A 25,434-nucleotide genomic window follows, 5' to 3' on the forward strand; every position below is an offset into this window, starting at 1 on the left:
CTAGGCAGCCATCCATGGTAGCGGGCTTTCTTGACCAATGGTTGATCAAGCATGTTAATTAGATTGAATTCAATTAATCGGTAGTGTTGGACACTAGTCCAAATCTAGCTAAAAGGTGAACCTAAAGAGTCACACACAAATCACCAAGGAAGAACATGGAATTAGTTCTGGAATGTGTATGTAAATAATTGGATTATATTTACACGTGGGGTGATCCATTGGATGGATAGCCCAAGATTAAATTAATTAAATTAGTTTAATTGGGTTCATTTTAATTGATTAATAAATTATATTTATGAATTAATTAAGATATTTTGGGCTTATGCACTTAATTGCATGAAATACGTGTTGGGCTCAATTTAATTGAATTTTTATTAAATTAGATTTAATTAAAATTTATTGGCCCTTGAATTCCCTTGAATTTATTTTACATAAATTCAGCACACTAGCCAATTGATGGAAGGAGAGTTGACCAAAAAATTGCACTTTTGAAAAGTGCAAGCTTGGCCATAATTAGAACCCTCTCTATATAGCATGATTGGATCATACCATATAGATGGAGGAGTTACCTTATGAATGAGTGGGATGTATCTAGACGCATATCCACTTATCTAAACAAGGTATATATATATATATACTGTGCATAATTATTTAGAAAATAATTACACAATACACAACAACACATAGTGAGTGGTGTAGAGAACACACACTCATTTCCTCTCCTCTCTTCAATTCGGCCGCCCCCCATTTCCTCTTTTGGTGAGAGTTTGGCTTTGATCTCTTCTAGAAAAAGGATTAAGGTCTTGTTCATTCCAGTATGATGTAGACTTTGCTTTAGAGGATTCCTACATTGGGATCTTGAAGTGAACAATTCTCGGCTAAAAACTTGAATCGAAAGAGGTATTCTCGTTTTAAGTTTACGCATCTCTTTATTTTTAGAACCATAGCCTCGTATGAATATTTTATTCTCTTTTTCATACAGCATCAAATGCCCAGGAAGACCAAGGGGACACCCCTTGGTATGATCAGTTTACGTTTAATTTTATTTTTTCTCTCTCACTTCTGCTAACGCGTTCCCTGGCCGATTGGCTTGTTCCCTTCAAGCTTAATTACATATACATGTATAAAGAAATATATAGAATTACAAAATCAGAATGCATGAAGAGGGTATACCAGCCATTGTATCAAAGACAACTTCTTTAGTGTGACGTCCGTAGAATTTTGTACATAATTGGGAGACTAATTGGTAATTATTAGGAATTTAAATTTAATTAATAAATAAATTATATATTGAATTTGGGATATAATAAAACTTGAATGGGTTAAATTAGAGTTTGTTATAATATTTTAAAGCAAATCATATTAATTAAGAAATTTAAAAGGACGTAATGGGTATTTTGAAAAAGGTCTAATTAAATAAATAAAATAATAATAATATCATATATATATATAACATATATTACTAAATAATATATATATATGTAAATGATTTATATATATTAGTAAATAATATATCTACTTATATATATGTGTCAGAGAGAAAGAGACAAGAAAAGAAAAAAAAAGAGTAATGAATTGGGGGGAGGGGTGGGCCTTACCCACCGCCCTAATCCCCATAAATATACATACTTATATATATGTTTATATGTACAAAGCATCAACACAACTGCAATTTCCTTTCTTCTTCGGTTGGCGCGTGGGAGGTAAGAATTGTAATTTTAATTCTTAGTAATTTATATAATTATATTATTTAATTAGTCTTTTTATTAAATATAGTTTATATTGAGCGGTGAACTATTTAATCGGAGTATTTTATGATTTTGGCCATTTAAATTAGTGTCGTATTAAATATCACATTTGCTATAAAAATGATATAGTTGAGTAATGAAAATATTAGATTTGTTAGATTTAATTATTATTATAGCTAATTTACACAATTCCATCGGAATGATTAACTAAATTTGTAATTCTATGTATTGTTGCTTAATTAAATTGTATAGCAACGACAAATTGACAGAAAATTTATAGAAATGTTTCGAAAAGTTATATTTAAAAAATATTATGTTATGAAAGAGAGAAAATGAGGTTTCAGTGGTAATGTAATTTACGAATGTTGTTAAAAACGACAGTTATAAATATATAAGGGGTTTGATTAAGTGAATTGGGAAATTAAATATATTGATTATACATATAACATTCTATTATAGGACGTAACGACAAAGTAGAGGGTTAAGCAGTCCCTTGCGAACCGAAGCATTTTGGGATATAAGGTAAGTATAGCTAATTGGATTTATATATATCTATATGTGTAGTATTGTATATATTATATATATTGGTTTCTTGGATGCGAACGTGGACTTGGCTTTATATTATTATGCGTGGCTTTCGTATATCGATTGTTTATATAATTAGTTGTGGATTATTTGTTAGATTATCATAATATTGGTGAAATTGTTACTATGTGATATGTGATGGTAATATAGAGATATGCGGGATATGATTATGTGATAATCATATAATTGATTGTTGATGAAATCAAATTGGGAGTTGTTATTGAGAAAGTGATTATTATCAAGAATAGAATGACGATTGTGAGTTGGAATAAAAGATGATGATTACCTAATTGGGAACACAGTCAATGGTTCATGAAAATGTGATTGATGATAATGTGATTGATATTGAGATATGAAAAATATATGATTTAAGCCAGGTACCATGGCGCGTAGGGTACCGGGGTATTTCGGGGCAGCAGGGAATATCCTGTACTGTTAGCTACACACTGGGGTGGTGTGGGGGTACCATGTTTGTTGTGATGTCAAATGTGTTATATTGCTACACAGTTGGAGTAAAAGAGTGTGGGGATATCACACAACGGGTATCCTGTGCTGTATATGATACGATGATGGCTGGCGGAACCATTGACTGATGTACTCCAGCTAGAGTAAGTGGGGCCCTTAACTAATAAATGATAACGAATGAACATTATGTCGTGGATTGATTTACAGTTGTGAGTATGTATTACTACTTATATCTAATGTTGTTGTATGACGATTGACTATTGTCGGTGTGACTGCATGTACGTGAATCTTTGTCTGTGTATATATATATAGACTGATCAGCTATACTTATTGAGTAGGCAGTTTATTTCTTGCCACGTACTTTTCAGGGAATAGGTCAAACTGACTAGCTACATTGGACTTTGAGTTGTGCTGTCGTTCTTATTAGGTGGGTCAGCCGTGACATCTGAAGCCAAAGTTTTTGATTGTTGGGTTGTTAAAATATTCTGGTCTTTTATCGAGATTTATGTTTAAAGTTGTGGTATGATTTTCCTTGAGGTTATGTACATGAGAACATGTAGTGAGGGTAAATATAACTTTTGGAGGTATCTATTATCTTTTGCGGTATATATATTATTAATAAATTAAAATTTATTTTACGAGTTGAAAGAGCATTACTTATAGAATGAGTTCTGATTAAAGAAAGGATGAAATAGTAATAATTAGATGTAGCGAGTAGGGGGTGCTACATTTAGGACTCGGCCCATAGCAGAAAAGAAGGGTTGGGTGTACTAGCTCTCGAGGATCATACTGAAAAGCATTCAATAGCTCTAATAAAAGTTTGAAAAGGAGCAGGATGGTTACGAGTTGAATATCTAGGCAGGTCTAGAGTGATAGAAATCCAAGATGTGGGGAGGCATCAGGGAGTAGAGGATGACACAAAGAATTAATGGCGTTTCCACTCATTAACAGAAGTATTAGAAGGGAAAATTGGGCATCCCCTCGACAAGTAAAATTGACCCGAACTCACTTTCTTCAACATAAAAAGGAATGAAACTGTGCAGCAGTGGGGGTTCTCCTAAATTTCTTACCAAGAGATAAAAACCAACTATTATACTAATGGTTCTAGGTGGAAATTGATTTAGAGGCACTTTGAGTAAGGTGGACACTTCAGCAAAAAGAGAACGAATTGGGTTATTGATACTTCTATCCATTATAGATAAATGTAAATTTGAATCAATTCATTCGTTAAAAGTTGCTTTTATTACTACTTTAATAGTTCCTATGTGGATCCATTTCATAGTAACGACTACTTCTTCTCTAAGCTTACTTAATTTTTTAAGAATTTTTTATTTAGGAATTAGTTGCATTTTCATCACATTACCAGTAAGTTCCATAGGTATAGCAAACTCACCTGAACTTACTTTGTAGATTATGTGATATTTCCTTTAGTTCAGTCTTATCTGGTTCAAGACTTTTTCAATTCCTCCAATCCTAAATCTATTGTATGCCTGAGGTTGGAATCTTGTCTCATGATTTTTTCAAGCGTTTTATTTGACACTGTCATCCTGAAAAAGAATCCTGACAGGCTTTCGGAAGTTTGAAACCTATCTCTCTTGTTGTAATTATTCTGACTCAGAGATAAAAACCATAGAGATAAAAACCAACTATTATACTAATGGTTCTAGGGGAAAATTAATTTAGAGGCACTCTGAGTAAGGTGGACACTTCAGCAAAAAGAGAACGAATTGGAAATCACAGACCAGTTTCTAGTTGGTCTACATAGAAGCTCACGAAGCCCTTTGGGGGCAAGTGGGAGTGTTCAGCAGAAGAAGGGATCTTAATAAAAAAAATCGTCAGGTATCCTAAATCGAGACCTAAGATCACCTACATCCTCCTCCTTCACACAAGAACGGTAAACCTTATAAGATTCAATACCAAAAGCTACCAACATGTCCTTCATCTTTCTCTCGGATTCCTCCCTAGAAATTCTCCTCTTGCTAGTCACTTGCTCTTCACCCTTGCCCATTTGGAGGCCAGAGTGAGAGGTTGTAGAGAGGGCTGCTAAATCGATCATAAAGTCCTTTATCGCTCGCTCGTCTACACCCTTGTTGGACATGATTAGAAAATCCAAAGGAGAAAAGGAGACTTACCTGGAGATGAAGACACTACAAGATGATAACGGGAGAAAAGACGAGAGACTACGAAATCAAGGGGTTAGAGATTGCTCTAGCCTCAGACACGAGGAAAAAGGGGGAAAGAAAGTTTTTTTTTTTACCTTAGAATATGAATGGTAAAGGTAAAGACAAAGGAAAAATTCCTTATATATGATCTATAATGAATAGTCCTTCTCTTTGAGGACTCAAGCAGACTGTTGTTTCTCCCGCTAACTGCTCAAGTTTTCAGGAAAAACTCAAAAATAAGACTCTTCTCCTTTTTTGTAATCATTACCATTAATGATTATTTGTTCTCTTTAGGTGTAAATTTAAAATTCAAATCACATCTCTATAAGAAAAGGAGGGAATTAGATAAACTTTATTCCCCTTGCCGATAAGCAGGAAATATATATATTTTTGTAGGACAGTCGTATACTCCAACAGTCCAACTCTCCTAGAGTGGGGGGCAGTGATGATGCCACCTAAAGTTATTGGGTCAAGACCACAAGCTAGGCATACCTGTAGCACCCCCCTCAGGTCGGGCCAGTATGCTGTTTCTCCTTTCTGTCAGCTAGAGTACGAATCTTATTTTGTTTGTATAAAGAGAACGTAGGAATGGAGATTAACTGTGGTGGACTACTCGAGGTGTTTGATTTGTATATATGATGTTGTGGGTTGGTTATGTTGTTATGACGTTGGGGTTACGTATTCATATGGATTAAATTATTATGTGCATTTAATTTATAAACACAGGGATTGCTATAAGTATGACGTTTAGGGTAGATATAGCCCTTGTAGCGAAGGGGGGGGTGCTACAATACCGCCCAGCTAGCTCATCAGCAAGAGGAATAAGGGCTCACCAGCAGGACGGATAAAGCCCACTAGTAGCATGGATAAAGCCTATCAACCGGGGAAGAAAGGCCCATAGGCTTACCTGCTATTTTACTGAACTAACAGGCCTAAGAAATAAGTTTATTTCAGTCGAGCACATCATCATATAGCTAGGAGGACATGTCATATAGCTTTCCACATATTTGTACATGTCACCCTTAATATCAGCAGGTGGTTCCAACTAAATCGATGGCTGATGAGCTGAAAAATCTATGAATAATCGATCCCTGGATTTTTAGGAAAATTTGGCAGGATTTTGTCCAGCTGGTATATCTCAGTCAATATTTATCCAAAATGTAAACGGATTTTTTTGGATGATAGCCAACTTGAAAAGCTTTCTAATGCTGTACGGATAATTGACCCTGGATCCAACTCTTTACATGCCTATAAATAAGAGACTTTATGCAGGCATTTGGTAACATCTCTCTTATTCTCAAGCTCTCACTTCCTTGCATTATTCTTTCTCGGATTTTAATATATTCCGAACTTATAATTTGCACTCCACATGAATACTCATTATCATTAATCATATTTCACAATTATTCTCACTTGAATTCAAATTTTTTCTTTTTATTTCTTCATAAATCGTTACTAACTTAACCATCAGAGTGCTAACCTCTGTTTTGCAAGGCTAACCCTTATGGTGTGGCCAAACCTATAGTACCCATCAACATATAAAAAAAGACATGATTTGACAACGAACAATAATTTTTTACTTTCTAAAACACAACATTAAATATACAAGAATATATATACATATATATAAAAGAGACATAATTTAATAATTAATAATATGTTTTGTTTCTCAAAATACAACATCAAATATACAATATTTATTGCAAATTATTTTAAACTATTTATTTATCTCTATTTTTCTTTCTCTAATTCAAACACAACGATACTTTTATAATTCTACTGGGTCAACCTACACAAGCCCGGACCAAATGATCACGGGCCAAGTTGATCTCGAGTATCGTTCGGGATCAACCCGAGCCGACCTGAGCCGATACACAACTTAAAACTCCAACCAGAACAGAAAGAAAACATCCAGAAGTGGGGCTGGATCTGGTAAATCAATGTCACACTCACATGGGCATAGTGACCAGTCATTATCCTGACAACCTTAATTTAAAAGTCAAACTCCCAAAACCCACTCCTAAATATCCAGCTATCTGGATTTGCTCCAAACACGTGTCGGCCTTACAGATAATTTATTATTATTAATCACAAAACAATAATTAATAATTAGTTTGAATTAATCTTGGATAAAGCTATAATTTTCTCAAATTCAAATTTGAACTCGGTTCCTTCAACTCTTTCTTTTTTCCTATCTGGTTGGCTTTTTTTAAGGGATAAAAATTAAACTTACACTCTTTTTGCCTAATTACAGAAATCATCATTTATAGTAAAAAATATAAATAATTTATGTAAGTTTTTAAAGATATAAGTGATTTGTATAAATAATGTTGAAAATTTTAAAGCTATATGTTTTTTTTTTCAAAGGATAGAAAGTTAGATATAATTATCCCTTATTTTAATTATAATAATGGGAAAAAATCAAAGACTTGTTTAGTTGTTATGAATAGAAAATTAATTATAATTTGAATTCAATTACCCAAGATATCTCGATTTGTTTGCACAAACACGAACAATTAATATATTTTTACTAAAAAAAATGAATTATTTCGAAGGATGCAATTTAAATATCACGGTAATTAATATTTTTTTATCATGATTAAATAAATTAATGTGAAATTTGACTATAATTAATTAAAAGAAATAAAAATTGAAAATGAAACCAAAGGAAGCACCGACTTCTAGGGGGTTTACTGCAATTTTATCCATAGTTTAGGTACTCTCAAAAAATTTCCTGTCAATTTAAATATGAATTTTCATCTATATTTGTTTCAAATTTATTTCACATGCATATATATAGGTATATATCATTTTTTGAATAAATTTTGCTATAATATTTTATTTGTGAATTAAAAAATGTTTTCTATTTTAATTATAATACTGAGATTGTTAATTTTTCACCTACTACTAGTCTAAATAATAATAAAAAATATATATTAGAGAATATTTTCTTTTATGGTAAATTACAATAGATTTTTTCTAAATCTTTTTACAATTATAAATATTTTATATTATTTAAAAAAATACAAATGTTCTCTTAAGATTAATTGATGTCTAACAGAAACCTTCTATAAAGGGCTGTCACGGGGGTATGAAATGACCATTAATTTCATAGAAGTATTTATAATTTTTCAACAATAAAAGATATATATATATATAATTATGACAAATTTCAAAAAAGTATGTTATAACTTATCCTTTCCTTTAATACAATAGGGGTGGAGAGATTGAGTTTTAACTCATTTTCTTTTTATTGAGAAAAGGTGATATAAATTCAATCAAAATATTGATACAAAAAATTGCAAGCAACCCCTTACGATATTGCAAATGAGCAAATTACTCTCTTATAAAAAGTATATAGCAATATTACATCTTTATATTTTAAAGTACAGGGATGTTTTAAAGTGAAGCAATTTTACCTCTTTAGACAGTGATGTAAATTGTTTTATTTTTAAAAAAATACAAGGGGTACATTGCTATTATTTTTCTATAAAAAAATAATTACTCATTTATAATATCCTATCGAAATAAATTGCATTAAACCCAATATTGATATCGTATATTAGAGAAAATGAGTATTTTGTTAGAGAAAATCTTTTAAGATAAGGTAGTAACATAATTTTCTTTTACGCCAAAATTCAAATTTCAAAAAGAGTATTAAAGCTAGACCAAAGACTTGGCCTTCAAAAAAAAGTAAAACAGCAGCAGCCAACAAACAACCCGTACTCTAGAGAGAGAGAGAGAGAAGAGGATGGAGAGAGCGACACCTGTTCGGAAGCCTCACACTTCCACTCCAGATCTGCTGACTTGGTCGGAGGCTCCGCCGCCGGAATCTTCCTCCTCCGCCGGTGCTTCTCGACCCGCGGCCCGCTCTAACCAGGTACCTCCGATATTACGTCATTTTCCGGCGACCTGCATCACACATTTAACATCGCGTCATTGCTTCTCATTTTGGAGTATTATTTTATTTTTTATTGTTTTTTGAGTAGCCGTCGTATGGAATTGGTAAGGTGCTGTTTGGAGGTCAGATTACTGATGAGGAAGCTGAGAGCCTTAATAAAAGGTATTTTACCAATTACTCTTTTTTAAGGTCTCCTCTATAGCTCTGCTTTCTTCTCCCTTTTTCTTCAACCCCAACTCCCCCCGCCCCCACCCCGCCCCCCTCTTGTGTTGTATATGTCTATTAGAATATGTTTGTTCTTACCTGTAAGAATTAGAGGGTGCTTGTGTGAAATTATAAGTTATTTAAAATATCTTAAGTGATATTGTAAGTGTGGTAGGTAATTTTTTTTTAGAAAAAGGGTCAAAATCTTAACAAATCATTTTGATATATCAATTGACAATTTGTTATTATTAATAATTAATATTAAAATGCTTCAATGGGCTGCCTTGGTTTTGTGCTATTACAACTTATAAAAAATTGATTGCCCTTAAACAGGAAAATTCTTATTTAGATTTAAAATCGAATTAATCCCCCATTAAGTGCAATAACACTTGTTATGTTACTAATGACTCTTATTAAACTGTACACGAAATCACACAATAAATGCATTTCACGTTGGTCCATAATGTTGAATGAACATGTATTTTACTATTAAATGTTTTAAACTATCTGCGGAAGTTCAGGTAGCCAATCCATTGGTGACAAAACGTTTTTGTGTTCGGAACTTGGACAGGTTTCAGAAACATCATGTGTCAATTGTGCATGGCAAATGTCTGAACGCGAATTCTTAAACGATCTTGGCATATGACATTAGTGTCTGAGTAGAAATGTGTGTATTCATTACTTTCAGGAAGCCTTGCTCAGGCTATAAATTAAAGGAGATGACTGGAAGCAAAATATTCACAGCCGACAGTGGATATGATTCAACAGAATCTGGAACTTTTGACGGTAACTCTAATACCCGAACATCTGTCCGTATCGTCCAGGTATCCATCTATATTTCCACCAGAGAATCGATAGATATTAGCATGTCTAAAGGCATCAGTAATCTAAATTTGCTTGAACTTTTTGTTATTTTCATCTCGTTTTACTACTAGCAAGCTGCGAATGGGATAAGCCAGATCTCCTTCAGCACTGAAGAGAAAATTTCCCTCAAGAAACCGACCACTCTACCTGAGGTAGCGAAACAACGTGAACTGAGTGGAACGTTGGAGAGTGACTCTGAAAGCAGAGCAAAGAAGCAGCTTTCAGATGCTAAAAGTAAGGAACTCAGCGGCAGTGACATATTCGGCCCTCCTCCTGAAATCCCTCCTCGATCGTCGGCTGCTGCACGCACAATGGGAATGAGAGAAAACAAAGATCTGGGCGAGCCTGCACCACGATGTGTACGCACTTCTGTCAAAGTTTCTAATGTGAGTTTAACTTCTTTAGCAGCTGGCCCCCTCTCTTTCCCCTATCTTTCTTTCTTTCCTTTTTCTCGTGATGGTTTAGTTTTATGTGAATAGAAGTGCATGGAAATAATTATTGTTTGGCATGTCTATAAGCACCATAAAATTTGCAATCTCGTAAAAGATTTGAACGATAAGCCTGCATTGCATGAGGAACTTTAAACTGTCTTAGGCTACATTTGGATGAAAAGATTTGAATTTGACAGAAAAGCTTATGGAAAACATTTCTAATGATTCCATAATAAATGAACCTGAAATCTGTCATAATTTCATAATATCAAGCAAAATGAGAGTTAAAGAGTTTGAAGTCCTTTCTAATATGAAATACCCGAACAAATCCAAGGATTTGTTATTTGGGATTTCAAATCCATCATTGCAAACATAATGCTAGTTTCCATGATCTTCGTATTCTAGTTCGACGTAAATTGTGTTATTTTCTGTTGTTATTGCTTATCATGTAAACTTGCAATTGTCTTCTTAGTCCCCAATTTTTCTTTAAGAAGGAATGTTTTTGTTCATCTTAGCTGTCCACAGGTTTACAAAGAAAACTGTTTCTATTGCTCTCTTTCAACAAAAAACGAGAAGCTTTTCGACTGTGGCGTGGAAACATTGTTGGATGCTTAGTTTTACATGAATAGTCCTTTAGGTTTAAAAGAGATATGTCACTCCATTCCTGTCAAGCCGTTATGTATTTTTTCAACTAATGTCGCTGTGCTTGACAACTATTTCTACTATCTATGGCTTCTAATCTATACTTATGAGAGATATTAAATATCGGGAAAAATGCAAGCAACCCCTTTGTTATATCTCAAATGAGCAAATTACCCCCTTATGAAAAAATAAATAGCGATTTATCTCCCTGTATTTTTTAAAATACAACAATTTACCCCCTATATTTTTTAAATGAAGCAATATACCTCCCTGTATAAGGAGGTAAATTGCTTCTTTTTAAAAAGTATAGGGGGGTAAATTGCTATATATTTTTATATGAGAGTAATATGCTCATTTTCAATATCACAGGAGGGTAAATTGCTATTCACCCATTAATTATCATATGATCCTCCTTTCCAACGGTGAAAGTACTTTCTTTTAGGGAAAAATCCAGAGACCTCCCCTGTGATAATGGAAATGTTCAAAAAACCCTTTGTGAAAATTAAATTATCAATTACCTTCCTTGTGATATAAAATAATGTTCAAAAGACCCCCTCCACATAGAAATTGGACCACACGTGTTTTGACTGCGGATGGGCTATGAATACCTATGGTCCCAAAGTTTTCCAGAATTTTAGCAGTATTTGGTCTTTTAATCATATCTTCTTGCTTATCTTTAATAATCAACCCCTAATACACAGAATTATGCCCAACATGCTTCTGAAATAAATTAAGCCTTCATAAATTAATATCTTTTTTTCGACCGCCTTGTTATCGGGTATTTCAAGTTCTCGGTTTTACAGACTTCCTCCAACCACACTACCGCAGCAAATGGTTCGCAGATACTTGGCTCCTTCAGCAACAAATGGCACAACTCTATTTTGTTTCCTACCTTAGGGCGTAGAAGACATTCCGATACAGGGACTTAATATAATTTTGGATTACAAATTGAACAGAAGCCTTTTATTGAAGAAATATAGAGAATATTACATAGATATTATTCCTCCGTTGGAGGAGACAACTGTTTAGCCTTTAATATTATAGAGGACTCGACTTATTGGGGAAACCTCCATAAATTGAAAGATTAAAATACTACAAATGATTGAAAAGACTCAGAATTCTAATGCTTTGAAGAGTTGGAGAAGTTTTCTAATAATCCCCATCTGCTTCATTGCACCCTTATTTATAGGCGTCCGTGAACTTCAAATTCGAACTTCAAACTTATTTTTTGATGATGTCATTGTATTCGTCATCCTCTTGTCTCTTTCGAATCACGTCACTGCATTCGTCATTGCTTCGTTCTTTCCAGTTGTTGGTCATAATGGCTTGCTGGTCATGTGATTTCCAGCTGTCTTTCCTCTTTGCTGACTGTTGGCTTTCGTCGTTTTCTGCCGACAGTCTTATCCTTGATCTTTTACATTCTTTAATTTTTACTTCTTTTTGTAAAAGTTTTTCTTTCTCCCTTGTCTTGGTCTAGTTCGGGTTTATTTTACGTAGCTTGAATTTTTTTCACGAACAGGGGCTTTTCTTGTTTTTCACAGTAAGAGCATAAATGGTTATGACATTGCCCAACATGCAACATATTGCATGTCTTCATTCTTGTTGCTTCGGTCGCTGGCAGCTTATTCTCCCAAATTAACATCCTCTTCTTTTCAAATAAGCTTTCTATGAACTCGGTACTTTTTTCGGCCATGGAATTTAACAGGAACGATCCATTCACTTTGTTGGAGAAAATTGTGAACAGATACTTGACTTTGTCCATCTCCATGAGACAAACCCATAATCCCCGAGCTCTTTTGGTAGAGATACTGTCTTCATTAATGGCTGGTACCATGGGAGCTTCTCCTGAGGCAGCTTTTGATTTTGCCATCATGATTGACCTCTGCAGCTTCATGAAATGAAAGGAGCAACTGATATGAAATTTATTTTTAGAACATCGTCTCTCTTTAATTGAGGATTGTTTTCCCACAAATTAAAGACCGCCCCCACTAATCTATTTCAAAAGTTTTGAGATTTCTGGGAAACTCAGTGACATAGTATGAACTAAAGTTAGAGCTCCAAAATACCATTCTCGGACATCTTCTAGTTTCGACCCTTCTAACATCCAAACCCTATTATATTTGCCGGATGTTTATATAATGGTCTTGCTTAGGTTCACTCCTTTGCGAGAAATTAATTTTTTTTCACATGCGTTGATAGTCTTGCCAAGCAGAAGAAGATATCAATTCGTTAGTATTAATCTTAGAAGTGCCGGTCATTGGCCTAAAGCTAATCTCTTCATCTTTAACCCCCGAGGTGCTGGGTTGACTTGAACCTACAGGAGCTTGCACTTCCTATGTTCAATTGTTGTTGTTTCACCAGAGTCTGGTGATGCTCTTGTGCAATCGGTACTCGAATTCGACGCTACAGATCTAGAACCCTGTACTCTAAAGGCATGCCTCAACTTTATGAGTCATCCCCAAAGGTGATGCTTTCTGAATTGATTCTCGTAAATCCTTCCATAGCGAGGTGGATGCTAATAAGAAACTCCTTATTGTGACCTGGACTGTGTCTAGATCAGCTATTTGAATTTGTCCGCCAACTTGGGCATTCACTGCTAGCTGTCCGAAGTTTCTGTCAAGCTCCTTCAGGTTTTCCCGAAGGTGCCTGGGTCTCAACATGATAGAGTTTGCTTCAGATGCCTCCATCTCTCGTCAGAAAATCTGCAAGAACATTTTCATGAGATTTTTAAAGACAATATTATAACAATAATATTAGCATTCAGCTTGCATTTGATAATACGAGTTTTTTTTATCTTTGATTCTAATTTATTTTTTAAGAAAGCCTTAATATTAGTATTATCAATCTTTAAAGTAAATTCTTTAGCAAGTAAAAATAAAGGTCATTTCTTAAAAGCTTTCTAAACCGCAAAGAATTCTTTCTCGTTAACATGCCAAACTTTGGCTTGTTGTTCTGAGAACAATCCTGCTGTATATCTACGAGATTTTTCCCCTGTAACTGTCTTCCTAATGAGCACTGCTGCCCATCTATAATCATTGGCGTCTGTGTAGACCACCAATTCATCCTCGTCTTATGGTATAGCAAGCTTCACAAGTTATTGCAAACCTGTTTCAGCTCACGAACCCTTTTTCTATGGATTTCTTCCTATTTCCACTTTTAACTTTCTGTTTCTTTCAGAAGTGGTTGGAAATTCTTCCTGTATCTTGCAAGATCCTTAATGAAGATACCTGCAAAATTAACAACTCCCAAGAAGCTCTGCAAATGCTTCTTATCCTCGAGTACGTCTGGAAAATTGTGGATTTTCTCCACAATATGGTCATGTAACTCGATTCATGTTTCGTCATTAAGAACTCCTAGAAATTCAATTTTATTGACAGCAATAGTAGCTTTGTTTTCAGAAAGTACTAATCCTTCTCAAAATATTTCAAGACGTTTAATATGTTTTTTCATATTCTTAGATGCAATCAATAAGTCTCTTGATGTTTTTAAGAGAAAACTTGCTTTCCTCGCTAATTTCTAGCGATTTCATTTCATGCAGTGCTTCATTAAGGTTTCTGATTTCCTCCTTGGATTCCTTGTAGAAGCTATCGCTATCGATCAGTCCCTGTTGCCTGAAAGACAAAAGAAACTTTCCAATTTCTCTTATCCTACATTTTTGGATGAGTTAATTTGACATCAAAATCATCACGTTTGCTGCGAAAATTTGTAGGCATTATTCTATTAAATGTCTTTTCTCTTCTCAAAACCTATATTTCACTACCACAGTTAGTAGTAAAGATTAATAGATTTATCTGATTATCTTGCATATATCTTGCAAATATTTAAATAAAATTATTCCCAAGCAAGACATCGGCACTTGTATCATGAAAGTAGATAGGTGGTGTTTTTACCCTAAACCAAGGTGATCCAAATGCTCCTTTAATTATGATTTTAGCTTCCCGTATCCCCTTATTGAGTATTAGGATTTTCTGTGAAAAATCTCTACCTGCAATAATGGATAAGGTTTCCCTTGCTTCCTTAGGAAAAACTCCAGGTTTTGCCATGCAAATCCTTGAACCTGAATCAATATAAGCTACAAAATATTCTGTCTTATATTGATCATGTAACATACCAACACATATGTATATAGAAAAGGGACTCGTCATTCAATCCTTGTGGTAACACCATTAAGACTGAATTCCATTCCATTACCTTTTCTTTCCTATAGTTTATGATCTTTAAGGAAACTTAACCCCAAAGTCATACTCCTATTTTCTCGTCCTGCAACACCTGCAACTAAGATTTCATGGTCTGCTGTTTCTAACATCCCTTCATATCTTTCAACAACAGGTTACTGTAAATGATATAGGTCATCACAAAGAAAAAAAATTTCTTTCTTAGGATGTCAAATATAACTTGTATTTCTTTCCATCCTTCAAGTCATTTGAGTTTTACATTATCTATCTTAGTCTCTTGAGGAGTTTAAGTTTTTAATAACTCTTTCTCCTTCCCTTTGTAGCCAGTAATCCTATCTTCTGAAAAGGATATCCCGCTACTAAACTCAGTTCTAGAGATAAGTATTCTATCTAAAATTGGGTGATCTTTTATGATGATATTAACACCACCTATTCTAGGTATCCTTATAGGATCTGGTGTCATTACCTCAGCAAGTTCCTTGAAAATTCTAGGAATAGAAACAAATCTGAATGATGCGTATTGGAAAGGGCATATGCAATTCTATAAGTTATATAATACGGTCTGTTTCCTTATTTCATTAGATTTTTTCTTTTAAAATCTTGGTGAAGGGTTAAAACTCTACTAAAATCTTAATCTTTTAGGTTGTATGCAATCATATGATGAATGTCAAATATTAATTTTTCTACATACATATTACCTATCATTGTTTCAAGACAACCATGTATTAGGTTATTGATTCTTCTGTCCATTATAGATAATATTTTTTAATCAATTTCTTCATTAAAAGTTGTTTTTATTACTACTTCAATAGTTCTTATGTGGATCTATTTCATAGTAACGACTACTTCTTCTTTAAGCTTACTTAATTTTTCAAGAATTTCTTATTTAGGAATTAGTTGCATTTTCATCACATTACCAGTAAGTTCCATAGGTATAGCAAACTCACCCGAACTTACTTTGTAGATTATGTGATGTTTCCTTTAGTTCAGTCTTATCTGGTTCAAGACTTTTTCAATTCCTCAAATCTTAAATCCATTGTATGGCTGAGGTTGAAATCTTGTCTCATGATTCTTTCAATCGTTTTGTTTGACACCGTTATCCTGGAAAAGAATCCTGACAGGCTTTCGAAATTTTGAAGCCTATCTCCCTCGGTGTAATTATTCTGACTCGGTTGAAGATCCATCTGAATCAGACTCTATTTCCTCCTCATAAACACTCTCGTCTGACGAAAGATCTTCGAATTGGTAGATGGATACCAAATCGCCATAGTAGACTGTGTCTAGAATATCATTCGTTACTTCAATTTTTTTCAATTCACCACATTTCTGCAGGCAATCGGGAGATATATGCCCTCTTGCTCCACAAGTCCAGCAATTGCAGTCTTTGAAACTTTCATTGGCTCGGGTATGGGCCCGTCTGAAAGTTCTTGTAGGAGTTTTTTCAGTGGATCTTTCATTGTCTAGATTCTTGGGATGAATCCCTTATTGGTCATATTTTCTGCCCAGATTTGTATGATCTAGCTTTTGAATTGGACCACCATGATCTTCGTCGGGAAAAGGTTTTCTTGGAACTCCTGGGATAGGAGTCACTATTTTGCTTCCTCCTTTTCCTTGGCTCGCTTGATTCTCCTATAATAGCCGAAAAATCATTATTATCACAACAAAGAGGAGTTCGTTTGATTTTACCTCTCAGTCTTTTCATATTTTTCTGGATGAATGTTTGATAACACCAATCATTCAGTTTGTCTTTAAGGAAAGACATTCTTCGCGCAGCTGAATCTAGTTGTCCTTCAGGTACTTTTTATGACTGGATCAACATTTCCCTCCATGGACTGCATATCTTTGTGAAGAACATTGGAGCTGCTACTTCTATTACTACTCTAGAATAAATACTTATAAAACCAATAGATATATTCATCTAGTACGCAAATACTTCTTAGTTCAAGGTTAAAGAGAGCTTGTGTATATTCTTTAGCCTTTTCTGCTCTACTTCCTTCGAAGTAACCATCTCCAATGATGTATCTTGATGAGCTTTCCTAGCCGGTCTACTATCGTGCCTTTTGAATCTCCGGCAAGGATACTAGCTTTGGTATCTTCTGGGGTATTATCTCATCTGATCTTCACAAAACCCTAAATTTAACTCCACCGATTTTATGAAGTTTTCTTTGTCAAGTTCTAAGGTAGTTGTTGTAATCTTGATGGCTGCAACACATTCATCTATCAACTTTTCGATATTTCAGAAATCGATAACATCCAAGTTCAGTATAGCACCATATGGATGCAAGGGCTGGAGCATGGTCCTCGCCCAAGGTGTATTTTCAGGCACTTTTCTCGAATTTCTTTTAGTCGGGTTTCCACGAACATCAAAGTGGTATTAGTGTGGAAATCTGCACTTTTTCTCATCGGATGATCCTGTAGAGGATCATTGGAACCTGTGCTTACCTCTGGCGGTAGTAGTGTTGGAGTGATTTCATTGATTTGGATATTGACTAAATTCACAATCCCGATTTGGGAAAAGGATTCCACCAATTCTTGTAAATCTGATAGATCTGCTCTCGTTACCTCCATTATTTTATGGATCTAATGGATGTTATGATCAAATCTTCTCTGGTCTTTAGCTTTGGAATCTCCGTGGCCTTCCCCTTCTGATGTAAAAGAGGCACTGTTATAAGGGCGTCTTTGATTCGCTCTTGTCTAGATTTAGATGTCTCAGGGTTCTCTCTTTGGTTTCTCCTCAGATCTGCAATTTCTGCTTTCAGATCTGTAAGGCCCTTATGTAGATCAGAAAGGATCTTAAGGACCTCGTCCACTTTCAGACTCAAAGATTCTATTTTCATAGGTATATGGATTAACCTATGTTCATAGTCTTGAACTGTCTTTTGTATCTCCCTCAGATCTTGGGAGATCTTTGATGTATCTAGCTTGAGTTCTTTGCAGTCAGTTCTTTTAATCATAATTTCGGATCAATCTTCTTAGGCCCGTTGTAACATTTGTCAAGAATTTTAATGAGAAATTCCCTTCTCTGTATTTCCAAATCTTAAAAAATTACCTATTTTCATTGTAACTCGAACTTTCGTTTGGTTCCATTTTCTCTGAAAGAGTTTCCTCCATTAGTGGATAAATAATATCAAATTCAATATAATCATATATTCCTTCAATAAACCTAGGCTCTGATACCATATTTCGCGAGCAGGGGATTAGCATGAAATTAGAGATGAATAATGTGCAAAATTTTATTGAATTCATGGGACTAAAACCGTCGATCAGGGGGCAGTGTGATAATTTATTCATAACAAACGGGTGGTTTTTGATGTTAAAATTTTCATAAGAGGTTTTTGATATTTTCATATATCACACGGGTCAAAATGAATTTGACCCCTTTTTTTTATGATAAATTCAATTAGTAAGGTATTAAAGCCAAGCCAAACAAAACATCATGAGTTCAAATCTTATTTCCATCCATTTATAAAAGAAGACTTTTTACATGCTAAGCTTCACAACAAGAATACGGTTTACAAGGGAGATTACGTGTAACATATATTAAAAATATTATATGATTCGCTCCTGTAACAACTTAAATGTATGTTTAGATGAGGTGGTCATCACTAATGTTTCTTATTTGCAGCCTGCTGGAGGTCAAAGCAATATAATGTTCGGTGACGAACCGGAGGTCAAGACCACAAAGAAAATTCACAACCACAAATTTGTGGAGCTGACAGGCACCGACATTTTCAAGGGAGACGTTCCTCCAGGTACTGCAGAGAAGCCACTGAGTGTGGCCAAATTGAAAGAAATGAGCGGGAACGACATATTTGCCGATGGCAAGGTCGAATCCAGAGATTACTTTGGTGGTGTTCGCAAACCCCCCGGCGGAGAGAGCAGCATCGCCTTGCTGTAGTTTGATCTTGTGCCATGTAAGTTCTTGGGTACGTTTCTTTCTTCTGCTAGTCCTACGTTAAGTCTCCGAGGGGTTAAGGTAGCATGGTAGTAATGTAGTAAGTTCTGTATTTAGGATTGTGTACTTTTTTTATGTTCTCTAGTTCTGGGATATGGTTAATGTTGCACGAAGATCGAACCGGTTTATTTGACTATATACTTTCTGCAGCATTCCATATTTTGATTTCATTACCATAAAAAGAATCTAGGTGATCTAATTATGGAGCGAATGCAACGTTCGGTCATGAATTTGGCATGATTATAGACAGATAATTCTTACTCGAATCAGGTCTAACATAATCAAATTAATTGATTATACATCAGGTGTGGTACATTTACAATGTTGATTGGTCGATTTTCTTTAATTGTATACAAATCACACGATAAGTATATTATACTTATCCTATAATTGGTTTTGATTTAGCAAAATTTGATTTGGTTAGAATTTGTAGAGTGTTATTCGTACTTAATACATTAACGTGTTTCCTAAGAACTATTTCCTTTCCTTAAGGTTTGTTTGGTTAACAAGGAATAGGAGGGAAAGTGAAAAGGCAAGAGGAAGTGAAGAATTATAGTTTTGTATTTTAAATATTTGGAATGAGTGGAAGGAGAGTAAATTTTAAATAATTTTCTTTGTTTGGTATGGGAAAAATAAATTAAGAAGGAAATATTAAATTTCTTTTTATTTTTGACTGATTAACCTTCTCTTTGTTTTGTATTAAAAAATAAACAAGTTAATATTATATTAAAATAAATTAAGTTACTAAAAAGTTAAAATTTTGATTTTTCAATCAAGATATATGGCAAATTAAAAATTAAAAATTTTAAAATACGCAAAAGAAAAGTATGTTCACTTGATTGTTGACTTTAATGTATTTTTTATGGCGGATTTGTTTTTTTTTTTTTCTTTCCTATCAAATTGGTTGTGGGCCATTTTTATTTTGGGCTTCTAACCCCCTGATGTTCTGATGCATGATCATGACCCTGCACAGGCTCTAATGACTCAGTTGGGCCAACAGCGTTTTCCCTTAACGCTTCTATCCTATATGAAATGTACATATGTAAGTAGATTCCTAATATATACCTTAGTATAATATTATATTTTATCTACTATTCCTAGAAAATCTAATCCCTACTCTGATACCACCTAATGTAGCACCCTCTATCGCTACTAGGGTTATATCTTCCATAAACGTCATATTTAAAGTAACCCATGTATCTATATATATATATATATGTACATAATCATCTAATTAATATGCACATAATCTCAACGTCATAATAGGCATACTCAACCCACGATATTTTATAAATATACATATCAAACACCACAAGGTGCTCCATCACAAGTAATCCCTACGCTTTCACGTTCTCTTTATATAAACAAAATGTGATTTGTATTCTAACTGACAATGAGGAGAAAATTACATACTGGTCCGATCTGCCTGAATATGCATTTAGTCCTAGCCTTCGACAGAAAGACACCTCAAGATCTATTCCTGAAAAAAAAAATGTCAGCAAATGAATGAGCCTACAACTCAGTAAGTAAATAACTAACTCTATCTACATATGTATATCAAATATAGCCCCAAACAAGATAAGTAGGCAACATGCATAGCATATAGTCAGTTTAATTCCAACATAATTAGTTTTATTGCATCACATAGCTAACTCGCAATAAAACAATCAATTAAACCCCTTTTTTCCTAATTTGCTTATCAGAAAGTGATATCGTGTTTTTTCCGTCAACTCAATTTCACCATTATATAAGTTCAAGTGAATCCCCTTGACAGCCGGCTTATCAATCTCATTTCGCATCACAGCTCTTTCAATTCGCATCATAGCTCTTTTATTTCACATCATAGCTCTTTTATATCGGATCATAGCTTTTTTACATTGCATCATAGCTCTTTTCACATCACATCTTTTTCATATCGCATCAAAGCTTTTTTCATTTTATTTCTTTCAAATATCGCATCAAAGCTCTTTTTATTTTATTTCTTTCAAATATCACATCATAGCTCCTTTTATTTTATTTCGCCTTACAGGCTTTCAATAACATCAAGGAGTATTCACGTCATAATTATATTTAATTTCCACCACTCCTTCATTTCCACATATTACCCTTCTTGTAAGCAACTAATAACGTAAAATCATATATTGATACATTCTCATTTTCAGACACCCACAACACATCATACAACAAATATAACATTTCAACGTATTCTTTCATTTCACGTACACCATGTAGTCAATCAAATTAAATTATCCACCACACATATATTTCAGATAAGCCAGTTTCAGCATGAATCACAAATTTATATAACAATAATACCACAAATAAAGGAAACATATAGATAACACTAATTATTCACTTACCTCAATCTTATAATACTTTTATCTATTCAATAGGTAATGGTTCAGTCTTTCACTTTATTCCCGTATCCTATAATGAGTTATACCAAATATAATTAATATATCAAGAATATCGTAAATTTTTTAAATAGAATATTAAATATTATTCGCACAATTTTTAATAATTTTTTAATATTTTATTTTTACCGAAATATAAATCTTCATTCTAGTTCTTCTTAATAACTAGACACTCTAGGAAGATAAATACTTATAATTTATCATTTAAGTCGTAGGTATTCATTTAACCAAGTCTCATATATATTTATAACTATCATTTTTAATAACATCCCTAAATTAGATTATCATTATAAACCTCATTTTTTCTCTTTAATAATATGATATTTCTTAAATATAATTTTTCAGAATATTTCTATGAATTTCCTGTCAATCCCTCGCTACTATATACTTTAATAAAATAACAATACGTAGAATTGCGTATTTGGTTAATAATTCGATGGAATTGTATAAATTAATTATAGTAATATGTAAATTTAACAAATTTAATAATATAATTAACCAACGATATATTTTTATATCCGATTTGATATTCAATTCAACACTATTTTAAATAATCAAACTCGTAAAATATTCTGATTGAATAATAAATCGCTCAATATAATCATTATTTAATAAATGAACTAATTAAATAATATAATTATATAAATTAATATAAATTAAAATGCTCTATTTCCTTTTTTTATTTTCATTTTATTTGTCTTTACACTCACATCCTATAGCTAAATTGATATATTTTTTTTATCATGATATTATTTTATTTCTTACTCATATATTTGTATCTATTAAATTTTTATTTTAGTTGTCTTTACACTCATATCCTATAGTTAAATTGATATTTTTTCTTTATCATGATATTATTTTATTCTTATATATTATTTTTTATGATACTGGAAAGCTATTGAATTAACAATTTCTATCCTTTGCTCTTTTTTTTTTCAATTAAATTTTAATACTTATTTATCTTTTACTATTTAATTTTCTCGATGTCTATGATAATTACTTGATTTTGTTATATAAAAATAAATAAATTAATTTAATATTAGTAAAAACATATTTCATTTTTAAAATTTATTTTTATAATTCTAATGAATTTGTCATTTAGTATTTTTTCTATTTATATATTTATTATTTTGTGTCTTTTATAGACCAGTTTATATATATGTATATATATATATATATTATAATTACATCCGTTAAATTTATATTTTATAGTTTAATTTTGTTGTTCTCTGTCAGATTTTTTTTTTCTATAAGAATGAACAAATTTATTTAGTGTTAATCGACACATATTTTATTTAATATTTATTTGTATAATTCTATTCAAACTACGATTAAATTTTTATTTCTATTTAAACAGTTACCTCTTTGCCTTTTTTTTTTTATATATATTATAATTATAATTTCGTCCATTCAATTTGTATATTATAATTTATGTTTTCATTCCTTTTTAGATTTTTTTTATTTATTTTGTTTTTATATTTGCAACAAAAAGAAACAAATTCATTTAGTGCTAATAGGTACATACTAAAGTACATATCAAATTTAATATTAATTTGTATAATTTTACTCAAATTATTATTCTTTATTTCTAGTTAAATATTTACCCCATTGTGTTTTTCATATATCATTTTTTTATATCTATTATAGTTTCATCTATTAAACTTTTATTTTTATAGTTTACTTTTTGGTTCCTTTTCTGATTTCTTTTCTATTTTTTTTTTATTTTTGTTTTTCAACAAAAGGAACAAAATCATTTAGTGCTTATAGGTACGTAAATTATAAATATTTTATGATTCTACTTAATTTTGTATTTAAATTTTTAACCTTTTTTTTTTTATCTTTTTATCACTTATTTTTTATATATATTATAATTAAGTAGAAAAACAAATGCAAATGCAACCCCCTGTGATAACGCAAATGAGCAAATTACTCCCTTATGAAAAACAAATAACGATTTACCTTCCTATATTTTTTAAAATACAACAATTTACCCCCATATAATTTTTAAAATGAAGCAATTTACCTCCCTGTATAAGGAGGTAAATTGTTTCATTTTAAAAAGTACAAGGGGATAAATTATTATATTTTTTTCATAGGGGGATAAAGAGCTCATTTTCAATATCACAGGGGTATAAATTGCTATTCACTCAATATTTATTTGTATGATTCTACTTAATTTTGTATTTAAATTTATAACCTTTTTTTTTTATCTTTTTATCACTTATTTTTTTATATATATTATAATTTCATCCATTAAGTTTATATATAATTTTTTTTCGAATTATCTAAACGTGATGCAACCAAATCTATGATGATATGTTTCTTAATTATTTGCATTTACATGTAAATATATGTATTTATGTATTTTTAATTTGAGCTATTTTTGAAAGAATCTTATTCAATAAAATCTTATTTTATGTTAATAAAAGTCCTTTTGTTTTTTTTTACAGCTAGCGATAATGTATTTATGATTCAATTGAACTAAGCCATTTCATTTTTATTGGTACTCATTTTATTTTTCATTTCATGATAATTTATGCCTATTTTTTTAGTTCAAATCGATGAGATTTTGAGATTATTTTATTAATCGTCCATCTTTCTATATATATATATATATATATATATTTCTGTCAGTTGTCTTCTTTATAATTTATTAAAAATAAATTTAATTTCATTCTTTATATTTTATTTTATTTTTTACAGATTAAGATAATTTTAGATTTATATACTTTAATATAGATTTTGATGGTACACAAATTATAATAAAAAATACATTTAATTAATTATATATTTTTCAATAAAGCTGGATTTTTGTTAAAAAACTATCTTCATATTTAATAGGATGTCATAATTTTATGAAAGTAATCTTTGTAAAATACAAATTTTGGCTACTAAAATATTTGTACGTATAGGAAAATATTATTTTTGATAATAATCAAAATAGATTAAAAATTCAAATTTATTATATTTTATTTATTAAAAATAAAAAATTTTATATTACGAAAGAGATATAAAAAATTATATAATCGTACATTGCATGTACTCTAGTAGTAGTATATGTATGTGGTGAAATGTAAAACGAATAAAAAAGTTGTAATAAGTTTGGGAGGGAAAAGAGAAAAAAATGTAACGACGACTCCGCTGGGGATCGAACCCAGAATCTCTGGTTCCGTAGACCAGCGCCTTATCCATTGGGCCACGGAGTCATTGTTTCTTGTCTCTCGTTGATAGTTTAATATAAAACTATTTAAGACTTGTTTAAATTAATATCAAGCTTTAACAATTGTGTTTGAATTTGATTTTATTGCTTTAATCAAGCTCAAACAAGTTTTAATTTGATCAAATATGAATCGAGGTAGAGTAATTTGATATTTGTGCGTATATTTTATTATTTTTGCACTAATTGAGTCGAGTTCGAGTCGAGTTTCAAAGCTTATCGGACAAAATATTTTTTTCAAATTTTGTCGAATAGTTTGATTTAATTTTCTGCACTACCTATAGCTTCATGAGTAACAAAGTGGAGTTGCCAAAAGGTAAATTTAGTTAAATTTGGTATAATTATAAATATATTTTTGTTATTTGACAAATCATAAATATCATCTTGACTTTAATATCCGTCTAACAACGAGCCAATTCCACTAGCATTCATTAGATTTCCATCCAATTTTTGTAGTGAATTGACAAAATATCATTTTGAATTATAAATTGTAATTTTATATATTTTTCGAATTTTTTTGACATATTTTATGAACTAATATTTTCTATGGATCATTTATTGTTCCCATACTCAATTTTTTTATATTTTTTCAAATATATATATATATATATTAAAATTTTCAGTAAGATAATTTACTAATGTCCGCTGGAGGATTATATAATTATTTTTTA

The 25,434-nt window shown here is 32.0% G+C and overlaps 1 protein-coding gene, 1 long non-coding RNA gene and 1 other non-coding gene across 4 annotated transcripts; 1 reads left to right on the forward strand and 2 right to left on the reverse strand.

Moving 5' to 3' along the window:
• Positions 1 to 8,273: 8,273 nt before the first annotated feature.
• LOC110012623 (uncharacterized) lies at positions 8,274 to 9,258 on the reverse strand. The gene is made up of 2 exons (XR_002287848.2): positions 9,033 to 9,258; positions 8,274 to 8,872 (listed from the first exon to the last, which is right to left on the reverse strand). It is a non-coding gene; the product is annotated as an uncharacterized LOC110012623 (long non-coding RNA).
• On the forward strand, positions 8,705 to 19,291 carry LOC105171207 (uncharacterized). Of its 2 annotated transcripts, none has more exons than XM_011092242.3 (5): positions 8,705 to 8,840; positions 8,950 to 9,023; positions 9,754 to 9,889; positions 10,001 to 10,315; positions 18,803 to 19,291. In XM_011092242.3, the coding sequence occupies exons 1-5, from the start codon at positions 8,712 to 8,714 to the stop codon at positions 19,073 to 19,075; spliced, it is 927 nt and encodes a 308-aa protein (XP_011090544.1). In that variant the 5' UTR covers positions 8,705 to 8,711; the 3' UTR covers positions 19,076 to 19,291. The 2 variants fall into 2 exon arrangements, with proteins under 2 accessions (XP_011090544.1, XP_011090545.1); XM_011092243.3 differs by having other exon boundaries at positions 8,707 to 8,840; positions 8,971 to 9,023.
• Positions 19,292 to 24,679: 5,388 nt separating this feature from the next.
• TRNAR-ACG (transfer RNA arginine (anticodon ACG)) lies at positions 24,680 to 24,752 on the reverse strand. The gene has a single exon. It is a non-coding gene; the product is annotated as a tRNA-Arg (tRNA).
• Between the last annotated feature and the right edge of the window lie 682 nt (positions 24,753 to 25,434).

This window comes from Sesamum indicum, linkage group LG9 (assembly GCF_026168435.1).
Source record: "Sesamum indicum cultivar Baizhima isolate 11 linkage group LG9, ASM2616843v1, whole genome shotgun sequence".
NCBI classification, from domain to species: Eukaryota; Viridiplantae; Streptophyta; class Magnoliopsida; order Lamiales; family Pedaliaceae; genus Sesamum; species Sesamum indicum.